This window comes from Dromiciops gliroides, chromosome 2 (genome assembly GCF_019393635.1).
Source record: "Dromiciops gliroides isolate mDroGli1 chromosome 2, mDroGli1.pri, whole genome shotgun sequence".
Classification (NCBI taxonomy): Eukaryota; Metazoa; Chordata; class Mammalia; order Microbiotheria; family Microbiotheriidae; genus Dromiciops; species Dromiciops gliroides.
Window position 1 is genome coordinate 488,559,242 of NC_057862.1, and position 26,174 is coordinate 488,585,415.

General features: G+C 36.1%; 2 protein-coding genes across 2 annotated transcripts; both read left to right on the forward strand.

Annotated features, from left to right (window-relative positions):
* The first annotated feature begins 4,038 nt into the window (after positions 1–4,038).
* On the forward strand, positions 4,039–4,983 carry LOC122743102 (olfactory receptor 2AG1-like). Its single transcript, XM_043987823.1, has one exon. It carries the CDS (start codon positions 4,039–4,041, stop codon positions 4,981–4,983), a length of 945 nt encoding a protein of 314 aa, XP_043843758.1.
* Positions 4,984–23,344: 18,361 nt separating this feature from the next.
* LOC122743040 (olfactory receptor 2AG1-like) lies at positions 23,345–24,289 on the forward strand. The gene has a single exon (XM_043987716.1). It carries the CDS (start codon positions 23,345–23,347, stop codon positions 24,287–24,289), a length of 945 nt encoding a protein of 314 aa, XP_043843651.1.
* Positions 24,290–26,174: the final 1,885 nt, after the last annotated feature.

The window sequence follows — 26,174 nt, forward strand, 5'->3', positions numbered from 1 at the left end:
TGTCCTCTTCAAAGTTTGTGTTTTGATCTTCCCTGTCACCATAGTAGCTCTCTATGTTAAATGTTCATTTCTGTTTCTTAGTCATATATTATCCAATTTGGTTACTTTTAAAGTGGTCCTGGGGCACAGTGGGCACTGTCCCAAGCTTCTTATACTAGGGGTCAGAGGCCTGGTCACTGACCTTCTGTGCTGGGGCTTCAGGGCCTGGCAACTTGCCCACTTTGCTAGGGTGGCCTGGCCTAGTTGTGCCTGTTGTGCTTGGGTTCCAAGGTTAGCAGTTTGCCTTCTGTGCTGGGCTGGAGGCCTCACAGTTGGCCTGCTCTGACACTGGCCTGCTAAGCCAGGATCTCAGGGCCTTGGTTACTAGTCTATGCAGTGGCTTAATAAGAGGAAGTTCACAAGCGTATGCTTAGAGAAAAGCACCATGTGCATTGGACTGCACTCCCCTTTCACCCAAGTGAGACAGGCATTTCCTGAAGTCCTTCTAAATTATCTTAGGTAGAAAATTCTTTCACTCTATCTTTTTGTGGATTTTTTCAATCCTGAATCCATTTAGAGGCTTTATTTAATACTGTTCCCAAGGGAAACTGTGAAAAGCTCAGGCCACTTTCTGCCTTCTTTCCACCATCTTGGCTCTGCCTCTAGAGAATCTTCATTCTTAAATTAAATTATGACTTTCTTTATTTCTCTTGATAATGTGGATTACTGAGCATCTCTTCTTCCTGTCTGGTCAATTTGGTATTTTATAATTTTTAAATGAATATATCCATTTTCTTTTTTAATTCTCATTTTTCCAGCATACTCAATGATTTTACCAACATAAGTATTCCCTCCAATAATGTAGGCAATAAGCTATCCATGCTTGATTATCCTATAAGAATATTAATCATTTCCTTCTATAAAATTACCCCAGAATAAGGGAGACTACTTAAGAAACTGCTGTTTTTTTTTCTTATTATCAAATGAATTTGAAGGAAGCAAAGAGGACTTAATCTTCCCATATGACCAGTCTATCTTCTTTTTCATTCAGAACTTTGAATGATCACATTTTTTATTTCAATTCTTCTTCATAATTCCCTAATTGTTAGGTATTGTCATCTACTCATAACCATTGAATGTCATTCTGTAATCATATGGACAATTTGAAATTATTTGAAAACTATAATATTCTCTGCATTTTAGCTATACAACAATATTAATTAAAAATAAATATTAAAATGATAGGTTTTAATTAGGAGTAGTGATCTCTGATAATTTTCTTCATTTCTCTGTTTTATATTTGGCATGTTCATTTTTGTTTTGTCAACTTGGTTTTCCTCTATTTTTGTTAAATTTGGTAACATTTTATCAATTTTGTAAATCTTTGCACAAAATGTTTCAATTCTTTTTTATAAGTATAATATTCTTATGCTTTAAGTTTGGTTTTCTAAATTAATTTTGCTTGTTTGGATTGATAATTTGTGGATTTTCTAGTTAAATTTATGTGTACAGGGAGCAGCTAGGTGGCACAGTGGATAAATCACCAGTCCTGGATTCCAGAAGACCTTTGGTCAAATCTGGCCTCAGACACTTGACACTTATTAGCTGTGTGACCCTGGGCAAATCACTTAATCCTCATTGTCCCACAATTTTTTTTAAATTATGTGTACAAGTTAATCATATTTCATTTTTTCTTGATATATTGTTAGATATAGAACTGCATTAGCTATAGTCCAAAAATATTGGTGTTCTGTTTCACTGCTTTCAGTCTCATAATGACATTTTAGTATTTATAATATAATTAGTGGTAATTTCTTTGAGCAAATTATTGTTTAGAATATCATTACCTTGCTTATATTTTATTTTATTTGTTTGTTTGTTTTGCGGGGCAATGAGGGTTTAGTGACTTGCCCAGGGAAACACAGCTAGTAAGTATCAATTGTTTGAGGCCATATTTGAACTCAGGTCATCCTGAATCCACGACCAGTGCTTTATCCACTGCATGACCTAGCTTCCCCTACATTTTATATATATCTGTCATCATGCTAATTATTATAGTGTAAACAAATATCATGCATTCGACTATAGTCACAAATATGCAAACAGGCCAGTTAATGAAAAAGGATCCATAGAAATTGCACTCAGCTTACAATAATTAATCCTCCCAAGCCCTTGATCTATACAAGAGCCAGCAAACCAAAGCTTGAGGGCCAAATATGGCCCTTCAGTGAGCTAAGATTTTTTTTTCATTTTTAAATTCAATAAAATTTTATTTTAAAAATGTACAAAACATTCTTAGCTTGACTGAACAAAAACAGGCTTGTGGGCTGAATTTGGCAGACAACATGCATATGCACAATTATATTCAAAATATATGCAAAACTAATCCAAGGTAGTTTGAGGAGAAATAACATTATCAGTTGGGAGGATTAGAAAAGGTTTCACATAGAAAACAGTATTTGAAAATAAACAAAAAATAAGTTATTGTTTAAAAAGTAGTGTTTTTAGAAATCTGATTTGCAAAAGGAAGAGAAGAGGCATTACAGGGAAGGGAGACAGTCATTGAAAAGACAGTGAAATAGGAGACAGACAATTCTATTTAAGGAACAGTGAAGCCAGTATCTCTGGACTACAGAATCTGTGAAGAAGAGTACTGCATTAGCAAAGTGTAAAATATAGGAAGGGGTCCAGTTATATAGGATGTCAAATCCAAATTTTGAGTCACTAGTGAGCCACTGCAGTTTACTGGTATGGGGGAGGAGTGTGACATAACCAAATCTGTATTTGGTGACTAAATGGACTAAAATAAGAGTGAACTTTAGGTAGGGTGACCATATAGAAAGCTAGTATAATAATCCTTTGATATGTGATAAGGTACAGAAATTAGTTGGTAGCTATAAGAGTAAAGGGAAGGAGATGGATATGAGAGTTGTTCTGAGAATAACAACAAAATTTGTCAACTAATTGTATATATGGGGTAAGAGTGAGGAGTTAAATATTGCAAACCTTAGTTTCCAGAAGGATGGTGAATCTTTTGATAAGAGGAAGGTCACAAGAGATATGCTTGGGGAAGACAATAAAGAGATTTGTTTTGGAAATATTGAGATGTTTACAGGATATCCAATTTGAAATGGTCAATAGGCAAGCCTTGATGTGGAAATGGATCATGAGGGAGCCTGGGGCTTGATATAGAAGTCAAAAATGGTAATTGCACTCATAAGAGATGATAAAATAGCCTTTGGAAAGAGAAAAGGTCTAGAGAAGAACATTGGGTACACCCACAATTAGGAGGTATGAAATGGATGATAATTTAGCATAGAAGACTGAAAAGTCCTAGTAATACTCAGACTAGTAGGTGAACCTGAAGAAAGCACTGTTATAAAAATCACAAGGGGATATATTATTTGGGAGGAGAAGGCAGTCAACAATGTAAGATGTTATTTTTTAAAAAAAGGTTAAGGATGAGGACTAAGAAAGAAGCCATTAGATTTTGGTAAATTTGTACAAAGTTATTTCAATTGAATGACAAGGCCAGAAATCATATTACAAAGAGTTTAGAGAGTGAAAGGAGAGAAAGTTGAAGCAACAGTCATGCATCCTTCAATAAAAAAGAAATATAATGGACACAAAAAAGAAATAAAGGAAGGAAGGAAGGAAGGAAGGAAGGAAGGAAGGAAGGAAGGAAGGAAGGAAGGAAGGAAGGAAGGAAGTCAAGGTTCTGGAAAGTACATCAAAAACTTGTAACAGAGCTACATTCAGAAAAGCCTCCATTTTTATATTCTCCCTCTGCCAAAGTCTCTTAAACCTTTCTATTTTCAGAATATCAACACATTTGTAAGTACATTCAGCTCCACTATCTGAGTGGAAGCAGAAATATAATCTATTTCTGAATTATCTATAAGATTGGCGTCTGGGTACAATAGGGAATTTCTCAACTAACTGACTTTAAACTAAGAAACTTTCAATGTAGTCTATAATTAGAGATTTAGAATACTCCTAAATCATTTGAGGTACACATTTACTGAGCCTCTGGTTACAGGAAATTGAGGAATCTGTGGAATGGAACTCTGGAACATCACCTTGATAAACAGTTTCTTCCTCGTTGGAATTCTCCAGGACAGCAGGTCCCCTGAGCTTGTCTGTGCTGCCATCATATTCCTGTACCTGGTGGCCATGGCTAGTAATGGGCTTCTGCTCCTATTGATTGCTATGGACAATAGACTCCATGTGCCCATGTACTTCTTGCTCAGCCAGCTGTCACTTATGGACCTACTATTCACATCAGTAGTTGCCCCCAAGACATTGCTAGATTACCTGTGTGGACAAAACACAATCTCTTTTATAGGCTGTGGGCTTCAGATGTTTCTGGCGCTGACTCTTGGGGGTGCAGAAGATATTCTGTTGGCTTTCATGGCATATGACCGTTATGTGGCCATTCGACACCCCTTGAACTATATGGTAATTATGAGACCAAAGTTTTGCTGGTCCATGGTGGCTACATCTTGGCTTTTGGCATCTCTGAATGCCCTTGTACACACCATATACACCATGAGCTTCCCTTTCTGTAGAAACCAAGAGATTCACCACCTGCTCTGTGAGATCCCTCCACTGCTGGAGCTAGCATGTGCTGAAACTTCACAGTACAAGTTCATTCTATACACAACAGGTGTGACCTTCCTCCTGATGCCCCTCTCTGCCATCTTTGTCTCCTATGCCTTAGTTTTGACCACTGTGTTCCACATGCCCTCAATGCAAGGGAGAGAAAAAGCTTTTCTTACCTGCTCATCCCACCTGACAGTGGTTGGGCTGTACTATGGCGCTGCTATGTTCATGTATGTCCTACCCAGTGCCTACCACAGTCCTCAGCAAGACAACATCATCTCTGTGTTCTATACCATTGTCACTCCAGCCCTGAATCCCCTAATCTACAGCCTGAGGAACAAGGATGTGGTGGGGGCCCTGAAGAAGGTTATAGGGAAAGGCCTCTCAGGACAGAGATTTTAGCACCTGAGAAACAAAAGGAAGACTTTGTTCTTAGAGAGATTTGTTATAGTTTCTAATTCAATAATATATGTTCTTAACACTTTTCCATAGCATGAACTTTGCATATTAATTTAGAAGTTGCTTTTGCTCATTTTTGGTGCTTGGTGGGTTAACTCCCAGTCTACTAACCTGTCATCAAGAACATGGTGCTCCGTATCCAGTTCAGTGCCAGTCCTTGGCTATATGATTTCTCTATTGCTGTAATCATGTTGTATTATATCTTACCCATCATTTTATATAGTGAAAATATTTTAAACAATATTTTCTGTAATGTTTCTATCTTCAAAATGGCCTGAAAGAACTTTTTCATGACTTGAGGGAAGACTTCACAATAGCTATTATCTATTTGTCCTCCTTCTGAGGTTCCTTTAGCTTCTTTATCTCTGCTCTCCCACAGCTACTGGACAGTGCACTGTCTTCTCCACCCATGTGTCCCACTTTAATTTGCCAATCATCCATTATAAGGCTATAATTTTCATATATGTTAAATCTCTTCCCATTTCCTCATTCAAATCCAACAAATATATCTCAGCCATATAATAACTAGCATCACAACAGTAAATTTATAAATTACCAAGTGAATGTCATTAAGCTTTTAAAATGGAAATTAATGTAACTACTTCAAAAATTATTTTCAATAATTGATAAAGAAGGCATTTTACCAAATTCCCTTTAAGGAATCAAAAAACACCTCCATCCAACTTTAAATAACCATTTTGCCTTTTCTAGTTTTTCATTTTTGAAAAGGACCAATGACATCACGGGTTAATGTCTTGACTTGCTTGTGAATTGTATTTAAGTGAGGGATAGTTGCACAAAGTGGTCAGCCTCACTCCCCCTTCCAGAGTCATCAGAATCCAGTGGAAAAACAAAAGTCAGAACGACTGGTGGTGGCCTGAAATATACTGGATGACCTTTGTGTTTTTGTTGGCTGATCAAACTTTTAAAGCTCCGCAGCACCTGCTTCAGCTGCCTTCATGGTTGTTGGAACAAATTGTCCTCATCTGCCCATTCTACTGGAGGAAGTCTTCATGCTTGGGGATAGACAACCCCCTAACTCACTGATGGGATTGAGATCCATCAGTAACCCTCAACCAAGGTTAGCCTGTCTGCTGAGCTAGCTTACTGGGGTATGGCAGCTGCTCATGTCATACTTTCTGGGAGCTACAAATGAGAGTGCCAGGTAGACACCAAAGGTAAATGAGCAGTCCTCAAAAGAGCTCAGCAAGCCCTCATACCACAGGTACTAGTCCACTCCTCTAATACTACCTGTATAACCTTCAACAAGCCACTTAAACTTTCTGGGTCTAAATTTCTTCATCTATAAAATGGGAGATACCAGAAACATTCTCAATTCTAAATCTATGATTCATTGAGCTTTAGTGTCTGACTCTTTTGGGGGGTGGACACTATTGAGATGCACATGGTATATTAGAAATAACATCTTAGTTGCATTGAAAAGACATGAATTTCAAGGTAGGGCCAAGATGGTAGAGGAAAGGCAGTGACTCACCTGAGCTCTCCCCAAAACCCCTCCAAATACCTTTAAATCATGCTAAAAGACAATTCCTGGACCAGCAGAATCCACAAAAGGATTGGAGTAAATAATTTTCTGGCCAAAGACAACTTACATGGTCAGCATGAAAGATCTGCCATACATGGGTGAGAGTGGAGCAGAGACTAGTGCAGGATGCACAAGCATAGACCTGGCCCCAGCAAACCAGGAGCAGACTTTAGGGTCACTGAATCCATAACAACAGCAGCTGCTTCCAGAGCTCTCAGACCAGAGATGTTAAGGGGTCAAACAGATGGTCAGAAGGAAATTACAGGAGTCTCTTTGCTAGCATGGAGGCAGGAAACCATTGCTTTACCCATACTCAAATCCAGCTTACAGTCCAAAGGGGAAGTCACGGGGTAAGGAGGAATACTAGCATACCAGAGCACATGGCCACAGTGGGCTAAGAGCTTGTGGTGTCATCACAGTTCCAGGACAGAAAAGAGTGTTTGTAGTTGCTCACACCAGAGCACTGGCCAGGAGAGTAGTAAACACACTTCTCCTTAGATCATACTATCTTGGAAGAACTGAAGTATCTCTGAAAAGAGTGAAACAAACCCCCTGAAGTTTGGGACAGTGCTCCCTCCATCCTAGAAGGAGAGCCCTGCTTAAACAAAGAGTTAAAAAATTAATAAATAGGTTGGGAAAATGAGCAAATAACAGAAAAATATTCTGACCATAGAAAGTTACTATGACAAGGAAGATCAAAACACACAGAAGATAACAAAGGCAAAGTTTCTACATCCAACACCTCTAAGAAAAAAGATGAATTGGTCTAAAACCATGGAACATCTCAAAAAAGAATTTTGAAACTTAATAAAAGAGGTAGAGGAAAAAATGAAATGAGAGTGATGCAAAAAAATCTTGAAAAAAGAGTCAACAGCTTGGTAAAGGAGACGAAAAATATACTGAAGAAAATAACACCTTAAAAACACACTAGGCCAAATGATAAAAGAGGTTTTAAAAAGTCAATGGGGGGGGCAGCTAGGTGGTGCAGTGGATAAAACACCAGTTCTGGATTCAGGAGTACCTGAGTTCAAATCCAGCCTCAGACACTTACTAGCTATGCGATCCTGGGCAAGTCACTTAACCCTCACTGCCCTGTGCAAAAAAAAAAAAAAGTCATTGAGGAAAAGAATGCCTTGAAAAGCAAAAATAGCCAAATGGTGATAGTTGGGGGAAGGGCACAGAAATTCACTGAAGAAAAAAACTTAAAAAGTACAATTGTCCAAATGGGAAAGGAGGCACAAAAAGTCACTGGAGAAAAAAATAACTCAAAAGTAGAATTGGCCAAATGGAAAAGGAGGTACTAATTCTCACTGAAGAAAATAATTCCTTAAAAATTAAAATTGTGCAAATGGAAGCTAATGACTTCAAGAGAAATCAAGAAATAATAAAACAACACCAAAAGAACGAAAAAAACCCACAATGCGAAATATCTCATTGGAAAAACAATTGACCTTTAAACAGTTTCTATTCTCTAGTCCCTGTCCTAAATACACACACTTGTAGAGAAATTCTTCTCTGTGATGGGTGCGTGGAAGGAAGAAATGATGCCACATGTTCCAAATAATCAGCTTTGTTACAGAAAGGAAAATTTAATTCTGACTTTTTAAAAATCTATAGTACAGGAAGGTAATTAATGATGACAATAAGAACAAGAACAACAACCAATACTTACATAGTGCCTACTATATGCCAGACACTGTGCTAAACACTTTATAATTATTTAGTTCTGGCTTGAGGGAAGCTTATTAATATAATAATAAACAAAAATCATGGCATTTTCTTTTACAATTTGACTCATCCCCCATCCAGGGGAAAGCCAATGCTATTGAACCAAGGCTCAAACCCTAGTCCTTTCTATATTCCTTAATATCAATATCTAAACACTGCTTCTCTCTGTTGCAGTACTCACCTAATCCAATACCTCCTTGGTTCACAAATAATGGAGTACACAAATCCAAAGCATTTGAATTTATCTTCCAAGCAAAAATTCAAATTATTTAAACAAAACTTAGAAAAGTACAAGCCTTACACAACAGAAAAAATAGAAACAATTTTTGCCATACTTCAGCAGAAAGGAGGGTAAAGGGAAAGAATGTGGTACCTATTTTCCAAAATTGAAAATCAGCAACCAGCAGTCCAATTCTCTTTATTCAAAGAAGAAACACATGCAGTATTCAACATTATGACCTACATGCCACTGTATCTGAAGCCCACATGTGCTTCATGTAGTAGCCATATATATTGATGTATCTCAGAAGCACACAGGTGCCTCAACACCATTCTCCAGCCTCCGGTTTCTTATTTTATTGTCCACTCCATTTCCTTGCTTGTTTAAAATTCACACTGTACCACTTTTTTTACTTCAACCAACCATTCCTGATGCTTTTCCTGCATTTACTCCTACATCTTTTACCTACTACGTTAAAAACAAAAAGTCCTGGTGCTAAGGAAATTCATTCCACTGCTGGCTCTCCTACTTTTACTCCTGGCTCAGAGTTTGCAAAGTAGTCTCAGTTCTTTCTAAGGAGCAAAAAGAAAACTAATGTCTCTTCACAACTCTATCTTTCAGATATTCATACAGCCAGGCTCTGAACATTTCTCCCAGAGTATGGGTTTCTATCCCAGAATCCAGTTATGAGGTCTTAATTCAAGTATTAACAGGAATGGGGCAGCTGGGTGGCACAGTGGATAAAGCACTGGTCATAGATTCAGGAGGACCTGAGTTCAAATCTGGCCTCAGACACTTGACACTTACTAGCTGTGTGACCCTGGGCAAAGTCATTTAGCCCTCACTGTCCCGCAAAACAAACAAACAAAAAGAAATATATATACATACATATATATATATATATATATATATAAACAGGAATAATAAATTTGCTTTCTATATTTTCTTTGGTCCTAAATTCTTTCATTGTCCTGAAAGATGTGATGTTTAAAATCTAAATTGTGGTTGCCTTAAATTAGAAGCTTCAGCACCAGTCTTTGGGCATTAAACAATTATTAAAGCATAGAGGTATTCAAAAGGAGTTCAGAAAGTTAAGAAAAAGAAGTCCTACCTAGCCTAGAGTTCCAGCCTGGTTGGGTTCTTCCTGAAGTCCTCCTCCATGAGCCTGCTTTAATCAGGAACTCTCTCCAGCAAACTGATTGTGGAAGCTTTTTATAGGTCTGGAACAGAGGCGGTCCTTACACACTGCTTCAAGCGGATTGGTTGGCATCATCCAAATCCATTGGTTCTGAAGGTGTTCTCAAGGTGTGATTACAATCCAGTTAACTTGAAGTAGGCTAATCAGCAGTTAATCACTCTCACTTGATTCAATCAGTCTAGATTAATCTCCAGGTGGGTCTTTGAGTATCAGCTAAATCTCATTATTTCATCACACAGATAAACTATCCCATTATTCCATGCTCTCTTAATTTGCTTGTGTAGCACCCTTTACGTATAAGTCATGTACACATTTTGACCTTATTTTAGTATATGGTGTGAGGTGTTTGTCTATACCTAATTTCTGCCATAGTTTTCCAGTTTTCCCAGCAGTTTTTGTCAAATAATGAGGTGGGCTTTTTTCCAAAAGCTTGGATCTTTGAGGTTATCACATACTAGATTATTATAATCATAATATTCACTTTTGATTGTGTATGTGGTTATCCTTCCTTTTTGCATTGTTGTCATTGCATATTTTTTTTCTTGGTTCTGCTTACTTCATTCTGTATCAGTTCATGTGGATCTTCATTCATCATTTCTTAGAGTAAAGTAATATTCCATTACATGCATATATCACAATTTACTTTGTGTTTCCCCAATTTATGGGCATCTGCTTTGTTTCTAATTCCTCGTTGTTATAAAAGTGCTCCTATAAATATTTTGGCATATATTGGGACTTTGTTATTATCAATAGTTTTATTGTGGTGTAAGCCCAATAATGGAATCTCTAGATCAAATGTGTATAGGTATTTTAGTCACTTTATTTGCAAATCACCAACTTGCTTTCCAAAACATTTGTACAGATTCATAGATCCATCAATATGCAACAGTGTGCCTATCTTCACACAACCTCTCCAATATTGATTATTGCCACCTTTGTCATCTTTGCCAATTGTAAAGATGTGAGGTGAAAAATTTTGGTTGTTTTGTTTTTAATTTCTCTTGTTATTGGTGATTTGGAGCATTCTTTCCTTTGGTTGCTAAGTTTGCAATTCTTCTTTTAAGAACTTTTTATTCATATCCTTTTAAATGTTTTTCTATTGGAGAGTAGCTTTTGAAGCATAGCAAATAATTTTGTAGCCCCTCTTTTTTTGTATGTCTTTGTTTTTAAATGTGTTTCTTATAATCAAAAGATTGTATGATTTTGTTTTCTAATCCAAACTGTCACTTTTTTCATTTTTATTGGATTGTTTAATCCATTAACATTGAAGGTTTTGATATTTTTTTTCTCTGTCTCTAATATTTTTTCCTTCCAAATTAGGATTTCCTCCCCCTTTCCTCTGTAAGCATAGTACCATCTATGTCTTTTGAATTACCTTTAGCTTAATCTATTTTAAGGCATAGGGCAACTAGATGATGCAGTAAATAAAGTGCTGAACCTCTTTGTGAGTTTAAATCCTGCCTCAGAAACTAACTAGCTGTGTGACTCTGGACAAGCCACCTAACTTCAATAGCCTCAGTTTCTCATCTGTAAAATGAGCTAAAGAAGCAAATGGCAAACGATTCTAGTACTTTTTGTCAAGAAAACACCAATGGGACCATGAAGACTCAGACACAACTGAAAAAATTATAACAACAATTAAAACAATTTTAACCCTATTTCAGTTGAATCTCTTTACCCTCAACTTCTCCTTTTGTCACCTCTTTCCCAGGATTTGAAGCTTTTTTTTTTTAGTTATTTATTATAATTATTCTAGTTGTTTATTTCTTCCTCTTTAGTTTTCCTATCTGTTAAGTAGTCAAATAGACTCTCCTTTCCTCTTCTCTCTTTAAACTTTTTCATTAGTTTTTTTTTAAATTTTCATTTGCTAGTGCCTTTTTCTAAAACATGATCTATTTCCCTCAGATTTTTCATTATTTATCTTTTATTTCTTTGTATGCTACAGTTTTATTCTTTGATTTATGTATATTTACTTAGTTCTTTATTCTCAATATTCCTAATGAAATTACAAACTTCAGGCTCCCATCTTGAGTGTCCCCTTCTAAACAGTTTCTTTTATTATTTTGTATAATTGATTCCTTCCCCATACCCTGCTTTTTTTGTATGTCACTCTTGGAAATTCACAATCACCTGAAGGTGATAGAATATTGTCCCACGGTAGGGATTTCCTATATCCATGATTTTGTACTTCATTTTTTACCTTTGCCTTTTCCTTGGTCATCAGTTTGGTTGTTTGCTCTAATGCTGTCAATTCTGCCAGCACATCTACTTTATCAATGACTAGAGATTTTAGTTATATGCTCATTGATTTTTTTGGGGGGGGGGAGGTAAGAAATCTTGCTTTAGAGTCAGAGGACCTACCCTCAAATTATGTCTCCTTTTTTCACACAAAACAAAAAAAAACAGTCTTTATTACCTTTGGTACTATGCAATGTGTGTGTGAAAGTTGGATCACATCCTGGACCCTCCTTCCTAGGCCACAAGGTATCATCTCTGTGGCCCCTGCCTCGGTGAAGTATCTATGCTCCTATCACTTCTATCCCATTCTTGTTTCAAGGTTAGGGTCCTCCTGTGGGGATCGTAGGGTCACATTCCCCAGAGCAGCTGCTACCCCAGTTACTGAAGAAGATGCCCCCACCAGAAGCAGGGCCATGTCTACCTCAATGAGTCCATGTAACTGGGAGATCTAAGAGTTGTCCAAGCTAGCATGAACCTCGCTGCAGAGGCACAAATGTTTGACATACTGTTACTACTTGTAAGGTTTATAAAGTGTTTTTTTCTCGCAACATCCTTGTAATATTGGTAAGATAAGTATCCCTATTTTGCAGGTGAAGAATCTGAGTGTCATTTATGCCAAGTGATTTACCCAAGGTCAGACAGCTATTAAGTGTTAGAAACTGCAGTCAATCTCAGGTTGTTGTTGTCTTCTATCTCTCTCTCTCTCTCTCTCTCTCTCTCTCTCTCTCTCTCTCTCTCTCTCTCTCTCTCTCACTTTAATGGTCTATCCACTATGTCAAAGATTCTTAACCTTTTTGCGTGTGTTATATTGGGAGTTTCCCCTTTGGGCATCTATTTAAGCTTATGAATCCCTTCTCAGAATAATGTTTTAAAATGCATAACATAAAATGCATAGGATTTCTGAGATTCCAGAGTTCACAGACTCCAGGCTAAAAATCTATGCACAATGCCATGATGCCTCATAATAACATGAAATGGGAGAATAGTGTCTCTTTCACCCTGAATAAAAGACAAATTAAGTGGTCAAAAAATCATTCCATGTTAGCAGAAAATTGCTAATATGAACACACATGCACATGCTCACACAGAAACACTCATGTAAATGCACACATATGCAGCTGAGAGATAAACAGTAATAAAAAGAGAGATATTAAGAGAAAAATCAAGACATAAACTAGAGGTCAGTCCTGAGAAGCAGATAACAGTTTAAGGTCAATAAAGTGATAATCTTTTGGTTCCATATAAACCACTCCATTCAGAAATACATAATAGGAGAAAGTTCTAAGCTAAAATATCTGAAAGGAATACTTAAGACCTTCTGAGATTCACTATCATTTAGCAAATGAATAAGTCTTGGCATGTGGCCAGGAAACATGCCTTCTGGGATCCATTAAAATCCTGGACCCAATGGACAAACCAATGCAAAGTAATGTCATCCCAACTAAGGGGATATTTCTTTCTGAATTGAGCTGAGCACAAATTCATGGTGGAGAGGTGGTGTAAGGGCTTCTGAAGGAACAGTGGAAACAACTCTCCCAGGAACAGGACACTGACTAACTCCTTCCCAGATTACACTAAGGTATTGAAGACTTTCCATTGGTTGCTCCATCACTTCACATACTGTTTCCCACCCACTCTTTCCCCAAAAACCTTGGCATGTTCTAAGCTCCTGGACTCAAAAATCTCTTTGTACTGCTTGACTAAGGGGTCTAGCATAGAGGGAGTAAGAATAGAGAAATAGGTTAATTCCTTCCTTATAGATAAGAGAAGGGTAAAGGGGATACTACTGCTCCCTAGGATAAGTCCTGGAGAAGAGAACATGCTCACTATAGCTTCCTGTACATGTCCACAGTATTTATCAGGGAGATGAATAGCCCCTAAGCAAAGAAAGGGTCCCTGACTATCTGATCCTAGAAATCCCATTCCTCACTCATCATTGGTAGAAAAATTAGTCTTCTTCCAAGGCCACAGTTTCTTATTCTTAGGTTTTCAACTAACCACAAAACTGCTTGTGTAATTGGGAACAGACCTCCTTTCTCTATCAAAGGTAAGTGAGGGGCTTTGTGGTAGGTTTCAAGGAGCTATGTAGTATCTTAATCTCTGTATGTCCTGTAATGAGTTAATGAGAGTTTTGGTAGAAAGAAGGAGAGATTAGGATCTACAAATCTATTATTTGTCCCGAATTAAGGATAGAACTTCTAAAAGGGGGCAGGGGAGAATATAAAGGACCTGCTTGTACAGGGCTCCTGTGTTCCTTCTTTTATCCCTCATTGGAATTAAGCCCCTTAAGTACAGGGGTTGATTAACTCTTGTTTATATGCCCAGCACTTAGCACAACACCTGCCACATGATTTACAACTAATAACTTTGTTGATTCATTTATTGGGCTACAGACCTTAATTGTAAGTCACAGTCCTGTTAATGAAGAGAAAACAGGTCTAGGGGAGGGTGTAAATTAGTCCTGCATCACCCTGGTCAGAACTGGGAGCGTAGTCCTTCTCTTTTAATATTGCCATGATACTGGGATTCCCCAATGAACCCCTTTTTTTGTTGGAATCAATTCTGCTAGACTATATGCCAAATATACCTGACTCAAGCCCAGCCCACACACCATTATTCACCAAACTGACATAGCTTGTTTGATGAAGTCATTATGGCTTATATGGCATTGCTCTTTATGAGTCTAAACTCCCTGAAGTGATCAGACAATTTGTTTTTAGTTTGTGTCCATGGAAGTACTTTGGATATTTGCTGTTCTCCTACAAGACAACTTGTGGTTTTCTCCAATGGTCACAAAGAGCCTGCTACAATTCAATAACATCCTTTGACTGTGCTCTAAACTCCTTAGCCATTGTGGACAGAATTTGCCTCGAGTGGAGTCCAGTGCCTATATCCCTTTGAAAGCAATTATCCAAGTGTGCACCAAAAAGAGATCAGATAGTGGTGCTAAACAGCCTCTTGCCTTTTCTTTTCTAAAGCCAGTGTTTCCTTATCATTACTGTCATTTGCATGGTATACTAAGAGCTTTTGCAGCTTTCACTTGTACCTGGACTTGAGGTGCTAGGTCCCTTCACTTCATGTCTTATTCCTGATTACATCAACTATCATTGCTGTTGCTTCCCCATACAGGGCAGATATAGAAAGTGAGTGTCAAAGAAAGCACAAAACCATTTCTTTAATCGCTCTGGCCTCCAAATACCCATTTCTAGACTCCTGAGGGTAGAAGCAAAAAAGAAAAAAAAGTATTGCTTTAGAACAGAAAGGAAGCTTAGAGATGATCTAGTTCATTTCACAGGTAGAGAAACTGAGACCCAGGGAAGTTAAATGACTTCAGCAAGTATCAGAGATGGCTTTTGAATCCACATTCCCTGATTCTAGGGACCATGCTCTATCCACTGTATAATACTCTCTATCATATCCTGAGGCAGGTTTCAGAATAGTCAAAGACTCTTCTAATGAAATATAGCCTGAGCTTGGGTTGTTCCTTCTTCTGGAAATGGTTGTTCTGAACCTCTATCCCTTACTGAACATTTATGCTTATATTTGAAAGGCATGAAATATAAACAATTTATTGCATTTCCTGTTGAGAATATATTCATATGTGTTTTATATAGGACCTTGAGAAAATAATTTTGTTCTTATAGATTATTATAAGATTTTATCCTATAATAATATTCCCTATTTCTGTTATTTAATAATTTATGGATTCCTTCAACAAGACTTCAAACTAATATAATGTTAATCCATTTAGCAATAATATAATATCAGTAACTATACATACCAAGTGGGAAAGTGAAATAAAGTACTGGACTTGGAGTTGAAGGACCTGGGTTTGAAACATAGTTCTTCTGGAACATAGATTTTGAGATAGAACAGACCTTAGAAGGAATTTATTCTATTTCCTTTATTTTACAAATAAAAACATGAGAACCAAAGAGGTTTAGGTGACTTTCCCATCATCACAGATACAGCAAAAAAGAGGATTAGAATTTGAACTGAGGTCTTCTGCCTCCTTTGATTCCATTTTCAGTTCTATTTCTACTGGACCAAGATGCCTCTTCACCTGTGTGGCACTGAATGAGGAATTTAATCTGATTAGCACCCAGCTGCCTCATCAGCAAGGTCAGCTAGGTAGTAGAGTAGATACAACACTAGACTTGGAATCAGGAACTCATCTTCATGAGTTCAAATCCATCCTCAGACACAAACTAGCTGTGTGACCCCGGGCAAGTCACTTAACCCTATTTGCCTTAGTTCCTCATCTGTAAAATGATCTGGAGAAATGGTGTACCACTCTTTCCTTTGCAAAGAAAACCCCAAATGGGGTAATAGAGATTTGGACATGATGGAAAATAATTGAACAATAATCTCATCTGTAAAATGAAGGTACTAGATTACCTGTGATTCCAGATGTTCTAGCTCTAAATTTATGACTTTGTTATCATATGATCCTAAGAGGAATACAGCATAACAATTTAAAGTGAAATAACATGACAAAACAAGTCTTAGTACTTTTTAGAGTTTTGATAGCACAAAATTTTCAAATGTCAGATGAAATATAGAGGGTACTGTTGGCCAATTACATATTGAATTTAATGATATTTGAGGTCCCTTAACAATCTGAGATTCTCTAATGATAAACTCAGTCTATCCTTTGGGGTCTATTTCAGTCTCCATAATGGTGGAACATCCAGACAGACAACCAAACTATTTCTCATGATAAAGGATGAAACTCAACAGCCAGTATTCATTTCACTGTTGGTGCCAACAACTTCTTCCTAACACTGCTTTAGGGCTTCAGGGTTTTATGTGTCTGGTACAACCCAGATTCTCAATTCTTGTTATGTGAATCATTTTCAAAAATTGTACTCCATGGTCCTATGTTGAAATCTTTAAAAAGCGTACAAATCCCTGGACAGCAGGCACTTCTAAACAAGTTGTTAGAAACTTTAATGATTTTTAAAACCAAATGAAGTTTAACAAACTTCCCTATAATTTAAAAAAGCACACAGACATATTTCCATGTTGACAAACCACAGATACTTAATTTATTCCACTTCTATGGCCACCCTTCATCACCTGCAGACATGAATTTAGATTGAGAAATGTACATGTATATATGTGTGTGTGTGTGTGTGTGTGTATATGTATACAGAGAGACATATATAGATATTTATATCTATATTTCCATTGCCACTGATCCCAAATTTAAAATATCTCACTCAAATATCATAGAATACCATAGACTGTTAGTAATCCCCTTATATTTATAGTAGAGGAAACAAAAGAAGACATATTCTTGGACTCTAGATATTGATTACTAAAAATAATTCTAGTCTTCTAGAAAAGTTCACAGCTTTGCAATAAGCTTACTTACCTCTTTATTTTGTTACTCATTCAATCTGTTCAAAATTCTGTTCCCTCTTATTAAGAGTTCAATGTACCTGGGGCTTTTCTGAACTAAGGGTAAATTGTGTCCAGTGGTAGCATTTTTACCATTTTACTTGTTTTTGATGCTTTTAAATATTTTGTTATATGATTGTTGATGATTTTTATTCATTTTTACTGAAAACTTCATATTCACATTGCTTCATATCATTTATCACATTTCTAATCAGGAATATCTATCTTATACATTTATGTTAATTACACATATAGTTAGATGTCATACCTCAATTGGAGATGTTTGATTCAAATATTTTCCCAATTCCTAATTTTTCTTATTATTATAGTTACATTTATTTTGTTGGTATTAAATTTTATATTATTCATATGGTTTCCTTTGTCTTTTAATCTCTCCTCTATCCCTTATCTGATTGAATTTGTCCCTTACCACAGTTGTGAAAAAAATCACCTCATATATTTCTTTTTTTTTTTCAATTTTTTTTTTGGTGGGGCAATGGGGGTTAAGTGACTTGCCCAAGGTCACACAGCTAGTAAGTGTCAAGTGTCTGAGGCCGGATTTGAACTCAGGTACTCCTGAATCCAGGGCCGGTGCTTTATCCACTGCACCACCTAGCTGTCCCCCTCATATATTTCTTTATGTTTAACAGTGACACTTAGATCACTTGTCCATTTAGAATGTTTTGCTGTGTAAATTGTAAGATGTTACCCAAAACTCATTTCTTGGTTTGGATATCAAGACTATATTTGTCTTACAAAAAAGCTAGTTGAAAGAAAATATATTATTTCAACTAGCTTTTTTGTTGACTCTCCAAGATTTTCCAAGTATAATCATATCATTTCCAAAAAGAGGTAGATTTATTACCTCATGTTGCATTCTTATTTCTTCCATTTTTCTTCCTTTATTGCTATTGCTAGCATTTCTAATACAATATTGAATGATACTGGTGATAATGTACATCCTTGTTTCACATTCCTGATCTTAAGAAAGTTTCTAGCTTATCCCCATTACAGATAATGCTTGCTGATGTTTTTAAGTAAATGCCTCTTTTTATTTTTATTTATTTTGAATTTAAATACAAAAAGGGGGAATTCCATGTACATAGCACAAGAGGAAAAGAGAATTTAATATAAAACCATGAGTTTCCATTTCAGTTTACTTAAAAAAAAACACTATGCAATAAATACTACACATCATTTTCACTTTTCTTTCTTTCTCTTTCTTTTCTTCATTCTTTATTTCTTTGCAGGCACATTGCTCAAAGTTTATTATTCACAACTACATGGCTGGGAAAATTACTCTTTCCAGAGAGTATTTTGAACTGTTGAGAAAATTTCTAAGTCACATTGTTAGAGGAAAAAAAACCAAAGTCTCCAAGCCAAAAGAAAAATAGGTTTATTGAAAGAGGGATCTTGTCTCACAATAAAGCCTGTCTCAGGTCTAGGACCCATAGACCCTGAGCCTCAGGATCCACAGATATTTATACACCATGACTCCTCCCCAAAATTAACATAATCTTAGGGCTACAAATACAATAAGTATGCAATAGGAAGAAAGAAATCCTCAGTCAAACACTAGTGCAATCACTTGCCATTCTATGTATCCTTCTTACAATAGCCCTGTTACTAAGTAACAGACTCATAAGAAGCCATCTACTGGATTTCATCTTTGCCATCTCAGACGTAGACTCTCTGGCCTATCTTTCTCTGAATTGTTCTCATCTATCAAGACTTTCCACCATATTGGTTAAGCTTGGCTTCCCAACTTCTCTCCTACTCTGATTGGTCCCTTATAGCTCAGAAGTTACTATTTTAGGTCCCTGACCTTCAAGCTGACTGGTTGCTATACCTAACCACATTTGGAAGTCAAATCATTGAATCTTTTGTTAGCTTGTAGAGTAGACAAGTTAGCATTTACCTTAGCTTCTTTCAATATCTACCTTATTTACTCTTAAGTTAGTAAAGAATATCTAAATATAATAACTATTAAGCTGAAAATAATACTTTTTTAACTTTTAAACTACCAAAGAATATCTAAATATTTCAACTCTTAATCTGTAGTCTTATAAACTGATTAGTACTATAGTTAAATCATTTGTATCTGAGGGGTGGGGAAAATCTCACTCACAGAAGGCAATCATGGACACTCCAATACATTTATACAATTGAATATATATGAAAAGCCCCATCATAATAAAAGAGAAATGAGAAGGTTTTAGTGAGATAAGAACTGGGAACTAAGAGTCTCAAGCAATCTTCCTACAATACACATAACTGGGAACTGGGAAGGAGGAAGAAAGTACTTGGGACAAAATATGCAAAACAGTTGCCCAAATAAGTTTATGAAAATATGTATGACTGCTTTCATGGGAGCAAATGGCATTCATAGGAGATGGGGAGAAAGACTTATTCATGTCTGGATGAAATATGGCTTCTATCTCTATTGAGATACAGCTGAAGCAGGCACATTTCTGTGCTTTTTCAGAGTTGGTACCTTAAAAAGAGTGGATTTTTCTTAAAATGACAGCCCAAGTAATAAAACAGGTTCTCCTTGTTTTCTTACAAAGAAAACATCTGGATGCTATTCAGCTAAGGCAGATCTAGGTGCCCATTTTGAACGATTAGACTGTAACAGTGTTTTCTAGATGTCTGAACAGGGTAGAGTACAGTGGGACTATCACTGAATGTCATGCTTCTTAATGCAGCTTAGAATTAGGGTTAAAGCTCATATTCAGTCCATAAACACCTCAGTTCTTATTTTTTGGATAAAATTTTATTAGTTACCCCCTTCTTCATTCCATTTTAACTTCTTCTCAAGTCAGGTTCTGGACCTAAATGTAGAACTTTTCATTGATCCCTATGAAAATTCATTCTTTCAATTCAGCCCATCATTCTAACTTATTGAGATCTTTTTGATTCCTGACTATCATCCAGACTTTCATCAGTTACTCCCAACTTTTTCACACGCAAACATGAAAAGGATTTCCTTACTTCATCTATTTCATTGAGTTTTTTAAAAAGTTAAAAAGCACAAGCCATTCCATGAGAATTACTTCAAGTTGGCATAGCTATTAGTAACTGCTTTTGGCACCTTATTCAATCAGTTCTTTCCCCCCATCTTTTTTTTTTTTTTTAGTGAGGCAATTGGGGTTAAGTGACTTGCCCAGGGTCACACAGCTAGTAAGTGTTAAGTGTCTGAGGCCGGATTTGAACTCAGGTCCTCCTGACTCCAGGGCCGGTGCTCTATCCACTGCGCCATCTAGCTGCCCCTCCCCCCATCTTAATAGTAGTTTTTGTAAGTATGCGTAAATATAGTTATCAATGTTAATTTTTGTAAGATTTTGAGTTCCACATTTTTCTCTCTCCCTTCCTTCCCTCCCCCTCCATAAGATAGCAAGCAATTCGATAGAGGTGATACAGTACAATCATGTTAAACATGTTTCCACATTAATCATGTTGTGAAAGAAGAATCAGAACAAAAGGGGAAAACTACAAGAAAGAAAAAAAGTGGAAATAGAATGCTTCAATCTGCATTCTAACTCCACAGTTCTTTTCCTGGACGTGAAAAACATTTTCCATCATGAGTCTTTTGGAATTGTCTTGGATCATTGCATTGCTGAGAAGAGCTAAGTCCATCATAGTTTATCATCTCACCATGTTGCTGTTACTGTGTACAATGTTCTTTAGGTTCTGCTCACTTCTCTCAGCATCTACACATCAGTTTCAAAGCTACCCTGCTTTTCTGTGCTTCCTAATTATCTTTTGTTCTCTACTGTGCACTTTTCCCCCTCTCTCCCCACCCCAATCTATAGAAGGCTATCATTAGACACAAAAAAGTATGTATATATAAACATATATGGAGATATCTGTGCACATGCATATGTACATGTGCATACACATACATGTAAAATCATACTAGACATGCTTCTCTTTATCAGTTCTTTCTCTAGATGTGGATAGCATCTTTCTTAATAGGTTCTTTGTAGTTGATTTGAGTTATAATCATCAAAATGACTTAGCCATTATAAATATTTTACCTTTTACTTTTTTTGGGGGGGGGCAATGAAGTTAAGTGACTTGCCCAAGGTCATTATAAATATTTTTAAACAATAGGTTCTTTTCCTTTTTCCCTGATCACCTTGGGAAACAAACCTAATAGTGTTATTGTTGGGATTAAAGGGTATACATAGTTTTATAATTCTTTGGCCATAATTCCAAATTGTTCTGCAAAGTGGTTGGATCAGGTCACAGTTCCACCAACAGTGAATATGTCCCAATTTTTACATATCCTCTCCAACATTTGTTATTTTCCACTTCTATCATTTGAGCCAATTTTGATAGGTATTAGATGATATCTCAAAGTTGTTTTAATTTGCATTTCTTCCATCAATAATGTTTTAGAGCATTTTAAAATATGACTACATATAGCTTTGATTTCTTCATAAAAACCTCCATTGATCAATTGAAGAATGAATAGTATTCTTACAAATTTAATAAATTTCTTTTTTATATTTGAGATGTGAGACCTTTAGCTGAGAAACTATCTATAAAAATTTTTTCCCAATTTTCTATTTTTAGGTAAATACTTGTCATTTTAAGGAAAAATTTGGCTATACCTATGCCTTTAAGTGTTTTTAATAGGAATAAATGCTGCATTTTGTCAAAAGCTTCTTTTCTATCTAATATCATTATATGCTTTTTTGTTACCTTTGTTTTTATCAATTGTGTTAAAGGTATTCCTTATGTTAAACTATCCCTGCATTCCTGATATAAATCCCATTGATCACAGTGTATAATCTTTTGACTTGTCATAGAATCTTGGCTAGTGTTTTATTTAGGATTTTTGCATCCATATTCATTAGTGAAACTGGTCTATAATTTTCTTTCTCTGCTTTCACACTTTTGGGTGTAGGTATTAACACCATATTTGTTTTGTAAAAGAAATTTAGTATAATTTCTTCTCCTATTATTCCAAATAGTTTATTTAATATTGGAATTAGATGAAATTTAAAAGTTTGGAACAATTCATTTGTAAATGTATCTTCTCTTGATGTTTTTTTGTTAATTAGTTCATTTATGGCCTTTTCAATTTCTTTTTTCTAAAATAAGTGGATTGGGGCAGCTAGGTGGTACAGTGGATCAAGCACTGGCCCTGGATTCAGGAGGACCTGAGTTCAAATTCAGCCTCAGAGACTTGACACTTACTAGCTGTGTGACTCTAGGTAAGGCAGTTAACCCTCATTGCCCCACAAGAAAAAATCAATTAATTAATTAAAACTTTAAAAAATAAAATAGGTGTATTTAGATATTCTATTTCCTCCCTGTTAACCTAGACAGTTAACCTTTTTGCAAATATTCTTCCATTTCACTTGAATTATTAAATTTATTGGCACATAATTGGGCAAAATAATTCCTAAAATTGCTTTGATTTCATCTTCATTAGTAGTATATTTGCTCTTTTCATTTTTGATACTAGTGATTTGGCTTTCTTTTCTCACTCTCATTTTTTATCATGTTAATCAATGGTTTATATATTTTTGTCATAAAACCAACTCCTAGTTTCATTTATTAATTCAGTGGTTTTATTATATTCATTTTTTATAAATCTCATGTTTAATTTTTAGGATTTCGAATTTGGTATTTAATTGGGATTTTAATTTTAATATAATATTTAATATGATTCACTAATTTTAATAAATATGTTTACTATTTAAATATTGTCATATTGCATTTATCAAATATTATTTAATGCAATATTTTATACTTATCCATTATGAGACAGTCTATTTGTAAGCTACCAACTCCATTGTCAGAGTGGAAGCAGAATAATCAGAAAGCTACGTCAATGTCATCTCTGAGCTTAGTGCCTGGGTACAATAAGGAGGTTCTCAACTCATTGACTTTAAACTAAGAAATTTTCCATTTGAATACATAGTTACTATGCTTCTGTCTGCTTACAGTAATTTGAGAAATGGAACTCTGGAACATCACCTTGATAAACAGTTTCTTCCTCGTTGGAATTCTCCAGGACAGCAGGTCCCCTGAGCTTGTCTGTGCTGCCATCATATTCCTGTACCTGGTGGCCATGGCTAGTAATGGGCTTCTGCTCCTATTGATTGCTATGGACAATAGACTCCATGTGCCCATGTACTTCTTGCTCAGCCAGCTGTCACTTATGGACCTACTATTCACATCAGTAGTTGCCCCCAAGACATTGCTAGATTACCTGTGTGGACAAAACACAATCTCTTTTATAGGCTGTGGGCTTCAGATGTTTCTGGCGCTGACACTTGGGGGTGCAGAAGATATTCTGTTGGCTTTCATGGCATATGACCGTTATGTGGCCATTCATTACCCTTTAAACTATATGATCTTAATGAAACCAACAGTTTGTTGGTCCATGGTGGCTATATCGTGGCTCTTGGCATCTCTGAGTGCCCTCGTATATACTATCTATACCATGCACTTCCCTTTCTGTAGAAACCAAGAGATTCACCACCTTCTCTGTGAAATCCTTCCATTGCTAAAACTCGCATGTGCTGACACATCACAGTATGAACTCATGGTATACACAATGGGTGTGACCTTCCTTCTGATCCCCTTTTCTGCTATCCTTGCCTCCTATACCTTAATCCTGACTGCTGTGTTCCACATGCCCTCAGCACAGGGGAGACAGAAAGCTCTCCTTACGTGCTCATCCCACCTGACAGTGGTTGGACTATACTATGGAGCTGCCATGTTCATGTATGTCCTGCCCAGTGCCTACCACAGTCCTTGGCAAGACAATATCCTCTCTGTGTTCTACACCATCGTTACTCCAGCCTTGAATCCCCTAATCTACAGCCTAAGGAACAAGGATGTGCTGGGGGCCCTAAAGAAAGTTATAGGGAAAGACCCCTCAGAGACAAAATGGTAGCATCTGGATAAGTGAAGAGTATTTTGTTCTTGGTAATGAGACCTATCACTGTCTGTTAGTCCTTGAATTCTCCTTCCTATTTCCACCATTCTGGGAAATTATCTTGGAAGTTTTTTGAACCCATGATTATTCATTCTTTGATCTTTTACCACTGTAGATATAATTGCTACAGGGCACATGGACTTATTTCTTTTACCTTGATTTATGTGCCATTATTTAATTTCTCTTTTCGGTTTGATCTTAATAGTACTGTGTTCCACCCATGAGGTCAGGTGCATTTCTTTTTATAAACTGATAATAATTTATACAATTACTATAATCTGATAAATTGAAAATCATTGGTTCTGAATCATATATAATGAATCTCTAGATTGAAAGTAATGGAACATCAGTGACCAAAAGGAAATGTCTGTGGCAGCTAGGTGGCGCAGTGGATAGAGCACCAACCCAAATTCAGGAGGACCTGAGTTCAAATCCAGCCTCAGACAATTGACACTTACTAGCTGTGTGACCCTGGGCAAGTCACTTAACCGCAATTGCCTCACCAAAAAAAAAAAAAAAGGAAATGCCTAAGATTTTTCTAAAAGCCAAGGTTTAAGTTCTAAGTACCTTTCTCTCCACAGGCCCAATTGTCTTTATTTTTGAAAATATATTTTTAATTTATGGAATAAAACAAGCATTTGTATAACATAGTACAATTGTTTTAAATGATTGCATATGAAACTGTAAATTTACTGTATACAACTTGCTATTCCTTTCAAATATACAATAAAATTATCATGTAAATTTCTCTCCCCCCCCCCAATGGAAAGGGCTACCATTACACAAAAAATAGGCATACATACATACATACACATGTTTGTGTGTTTGTGTGTGTATATATATAGAGAGAGGAAGAGTTAAATATATTTACATGCATAGAGATATAGAGATAGAGATATGTAAAATTATTCTATACATACTTCTAGCTATCATTTCTTTCTCTAGATGCAGATAGCATCTTTCTTCATAATTCCTTTATAATTAATTTGGGTATATATATTAGTCAGAATAACTCATTCATGCAGTCATTCTTAAAAAAAATATTGTTGTTACTGTATACAATGTTCTCTTGGTTCTACTTATTTTCCTTTTTAGTATTTTATGTGTCTTTCCACATTGTTTCTAAAATCATTGAGCACATCATTTCTTCCAGCACAGCATGGTAGTATTCCATCACAATCATATGCCACAACTTGTTCAGCTACTCCCCAATTGATGGAAATCCCTGCATTTTCCAATTTTTTGCCACCACAAAGAGAACTGCCATAAATATTTTAGAACACATAGGTTTTATTTTCCCTAAATATTTTTCGAAATGGACCAAGTAGTGGTATTCTGGGTCAAAGGGTATAGGTAGTTTAATAACTCCAGATGGCTCTCCAAAATGGTCAGATCGCTTCACAGTTCCCCCAACAATGAATTAGTATCCCAGTTTTTCCACAACCCCCTAACATCTGTCAATTTCCCCTTCTATCATTTTAGCCAATCTGGTAGGTATAAAACGATATCCCAAAGTTGTTTTAATTAGCATTTCTCTAATCAATAATGATGTATATTGGTGGATTTTATTGGTGGAGGAGGGTGGATTTATATTGATCTATGCCTATTTTCTGCTATTTTACTTTCCATATTTCTTTTTTCCAAACTAATTTTGTCATTTTTTTCTAATTCACATTCAAAGTTATCATTACTATTTGTAAATTTCCCTCCATATTATTTTTACTCACTATCTTTCTTCTTGTCTTCTCGCCTTACCTTCTTATTCTTTATTTTAGTTACTCCTCAAAAAGTCCCTACCATATCTATTTACCCTGCCCTCCTAATCTTAATCTATATAACCTTC

Coding starts and splice junctions, on each gene's coding strand:
- LOC122743102 (XM_043987823.1), top strand. CDS start 4,039: ATGGAACTCTGGAACATCACCTTGATAAACAGTTTCTTCCTCGTTGGA.
- LOC122743040 (XM_043987716.1), top strand. CDS start 23,345: ATGGAACTCTGGAACATCACCTTGATAAACAGTTTCTTCCTCGTTGGA.